We start from the raw sequence: 3,803 nt of genomic DNA, 5'->3' as shown, positions 1-3,803 counted from the left end.
ATGGGACCAGCTTTATAATTGTTTTTCGCACTTTTCGTAATCCCGAGAGAGCCTCGGGAATCGTCGTCAGCGCTAGTGTATCCATTTCTTTCGTTTTGTGCGAAATTTCGCGGAAGTAGGGGTATAATTTTTTTAGTGCAAACTTTTAGGGGATGTCACTCAGGATATTACAAATGTCAGTTTTAGGGAAAATGGCTGCCCCCATGCAGACTTCGAGAGTATGTGTACGCAGCAAACTTAGCAGCATTTTTTATGTTTTCAATGAGTCTATGTCGTCAGAAAGTGAACTTAGCGATTCTAACGACCCAGAATTTGTGCCTGAGAGGCGCAAAAGGCCTGACAGTGATATTTCTGTTAGTAAAGGTGTAACTTAGTGTAAGTAGATCTGGTGTGAGTAAAGGAAAGGTAAAGCTAAAAAAAATTCTTGAGAAAACCAAAATTCATATATATGCTTTTCAAAAATTCATTTTTTTTAAAAAGTATAAAAGATACAGCATTCAAATTTGTTTTACTTGAAAGAACACAAATGTCTCTTACTTATGTGAAAAGGTCAGAGCAATTGAACAATTTTGAGTAAAGTTATTATTTTTTAAAATACCCCCAAAAACCTAAGTGTTCAGGGGTTGTGCGCCTTGCGAGACCTCGGTCTTCAGTGAGTTAAGTGCGATTTTGGACAAAATAGTTCTGTGGTGATGAAATTCTGATGAATATCTGTAATTATTTTACATTGTTATAGTAAATAAATTCAGAAGAATCACTACAAGTAGGCCTACAAACTGTTAGGTTCCTAGTTTACCATGATTTCTGTGAAAGCATTCTTGAAGTAACAATGAGAGGGTGCACAGACGACTGTAATAAAGACATGCTAAATAATTATATTCAGAAATTATGAATGGATCTGACATTGTCATGAAAAGTTGTTGCAGCTTAGATAAATATTTGGATCAGACGAGTTTCTTTGAGTAAAGAGAAGCACATCGACACAATAAATGTCCTTTAGTGCAATGATAAAGTAAGACTGACAGACAGAAACAACAGAGGGAAAGAAGTTGGACCTCCTGCCAACTCAAATAAGGGTAGAGAAATAGAACCCGAAACATGATGACATTTCCTCAAAACTATCAAACTAAAGTAGAAGAGCTCTTCACCTTGAGAATATACTTGTTGTCACGGGAGACAAGAGAAGCCGTTACCATGGAGACGGCAGCGCCGGGCTTCACCTCCACAGGCTCCAGGGTACTGGCCAGCTAAGGAAAACAGAACAGTTTTAGTGAGAGTTTGTTTTGTTTTAGTAGAGGTTTTACAGCGATCGCAACTGCATAGGGTCATGAGCTCCAAGGGGGGGATGTCAACAGAGAAGTCCTTACAGGGAATCAGACTTACTCTGATCACCTCTCTAGCTTCAGCAGCACAAAGTCTTCTTTGACTATCAAGGCACCCCGGAAATAGCGGGTCACAAGAGTGACAAACATACAACAGAAGCAAAGGAAAATGACGATAGCAAGGATTAGGAAAGAAAAAGCAGCAGTACCCTGTTGTAGTTCAGGCACAGTTATGAGCGTGACATTGTTAGATAAGCCCATGTATAAATGTAGCCCAAATATTTAGGCTATAATATGTAGCCCAAATAAGAACTTTCTTATAGGAAACACTCAAAACAAACATATCTCTCACAACTGAGACGACAGGTGATATTTATAGCAACAGAAGAAAGACTAGAAGCCCACATCCAGTGGAAGAACAAAAGCACAGAGAACTACAGGTGGACCCACGATGATTTCGGCGTTATTGTCTCACCTCAGATTCCATTTCCACCGTCTCGAATTGGCGTTTGACGGGTAAAGACAAGACTTCTCCTTGCTTGTAGGTCAGTGGTGATGGCTCCTGGGAAAGAAAAAGAAATGTTTCATGACAGCCGCTTTACTATCTTTCGTAGCCTACTAGCGAAAAGAAGATCTAATAATATGTGTCACGACGCGGTGGAATCAGGCTCTCATTAATTTTGGGGCATGTAGAGTTATTGATATCATCTTAAAGCTTGTTCATTTGTCTTGTTTTGGATGAACAAAATATTTATTCAATTTGAACAGAAGTCGAGATGTTAGATAATGAAGAAGGTGGGGGTCACCTGGTTTCAGAGGTAACATTAGTGAGAAAATGGCCGCCAGAGATAAGTTATTTCCTTTGCATGAGAGGTCGTGGAAACTGAAAGTTTACATTCTTTGAGCCTTTAATAATGGCTTTTTAGGATAATACACACATACAAATGTGTTCTTTGATGGGCATGAAAGGTGTTGAGCAAAAAAAAACAAAAAAAAAACGAAAATTCGCTAAAAATTCATAAAAATTTTGAAATTATGCAAACTGAGCCCAAAAATGTGAAATTATGCTATGCTGTTAATTTTAACAAAGAATGACAAAGGAAAATAATCAGAAATTATGCAAAAAATGATCAAATTTTGCTAAATTAAGCGCGGTGCATAAAGAAATAACTCGTTCCCTGAGCTCGTTGAACAACATTACTGCACTTACAAACTCTATAGTGAGGTCATTCCTCAGAGGTTCCAGGACGGGCGGCTTCATGTAGGTCTCCGACACCACCAGGTGCAGGGGTCGGAGGTCACGGATCAGCTTGTTGGCTTGGGAGAAGTTCAAACTGGTGTCAATGGGACAGTAGCAAACCTGCGTTGGTGGGAAGACAAAAAAATAAATATAGGCTTACATCTAAAAATAACTCTGGAGGTGTCATCTTTGACTCAAGGGGTCGCCGTGTAATGACTCTTCAGCCTTCAAGGTCGCGAGCTTCCGCTGCACATTCTACTATACCCAGGCCAGTTCATGTCTTAATGACTTAATGTTGTCCATCCATGTTAATCTATGTCTACCCCTGGCTCTCCTGCCCCACATCCTTCCTTTAACCACCTTTTTCAAAATGGTCTGGTGTCATTAAAAAAACCCCAAACAAACTAAAATAGGAACTAAATGAGGAGAGCTAGATCTAGATGGGTTTTTTTTTTTTCATGCAATACTGAGCAGCAAAAAAATAGGATAGTGAAAAATACTGAGCCTAAAAATTAGGACAATAAAAGTCATTATGTTTAAAACAAAATAATTTGGACAATAAAAAATCAGTGATGTGAAACAAAATGAGACAGTGACGCCTATTATGATGTCCAGCATAACTACCTTTCCTGAGAACAGTTAACTATCTCTTTTAGTCTTAGTAAGAGTTTTACGGCACTTGAAACACAATAAGGTCATATAAGTGCTGAAGGTTAGAGGTGTTACAAGAGAGTAACAAACACAAAAAAGGAGGAGAGATCAGGACAATAGATGTTTGATAGGAAAGAAGGAGCAAACCACACCAGAACACCTGCCAACCACCCACTAAAAATCTCCAAAGCAGAAAACATTCCCACTGTTGGCAACTGGGGAACTTAAAGAACCCATTGTGATGCTCAAGAAAAACAAAGCTTTACTCTATGGCTAACTATAACCTACATCCAGGCCAGGCACCACTAAGGCATTGGGCTCTCGTGGCAGACGACAGAACCTTGCTAGAGAGCAAGAAAGGAATTGAAAGGAGACAATTTATTTTAGAGAAGACTGAAGAAAATTTCCCGTCGCTATCCGGATTCGAACCTGTGACCTATTGAATGAGAGGCGAACACCATAGTTAAGTGGTTCGGAAGTTTTAGGCGGCCAAAGTGACGAACTTTCACAAATATAATATACTAACTGGGTACCCCGTTCAAGGAACAGTCTCAAAAGAATCGATCGTCAAGTCAATGTGGGTTCAGAGC

At 39.3% G+C, this 3,803-nt stretch overlaps 1 protein-coding gene across 1 annotated transcript in view; it reads right to left on the bottom strand.

The window, feature by feature from the left end:
- The window catches only part of LOC101847061 (integrator complex subunit 9), a gene marked incomplete in the record, with an annotated part of 42,958 nt that overhangs the window by 5,799 nt on the left and 33,356 nt on the right, over window positions 1-3,803 (bottom strand). Inside the window, 3 exon segments of the mRNA XM_013086718.2 lie at window positions 1,149-1,247; window positions 1,798-1,884; window positions 2,533-2,682. Of these exon segments, the coding sequence (XP_012942172.1) occupies window positions 1,149-1,247; window positions 1,798-1,884; window positions 2,533-2,682 (336 nt within the window).

This window comes from Aplysia californica, unplaced genomic scaffold, assembly GCF_000002075.1.
Source record: "Aplysia californica isolate F4 #8 unplaced genomic scaffold, AplCal3.0 scaffold00495, whole genome shotgun sequence".
In the NCBI taxonomy this organism is placed as follows: Eukaryota; Metazoa; Mollusca; class Gastropoda; order Aplysiida; family Aplysiidae; genus Aplysia; species Aplysia californica.
The sequence above is the reverse complement of the archived record's forward strand: the minus strand, read 5'-3'. Positions and strand labels throughout refer to the sequence as shown.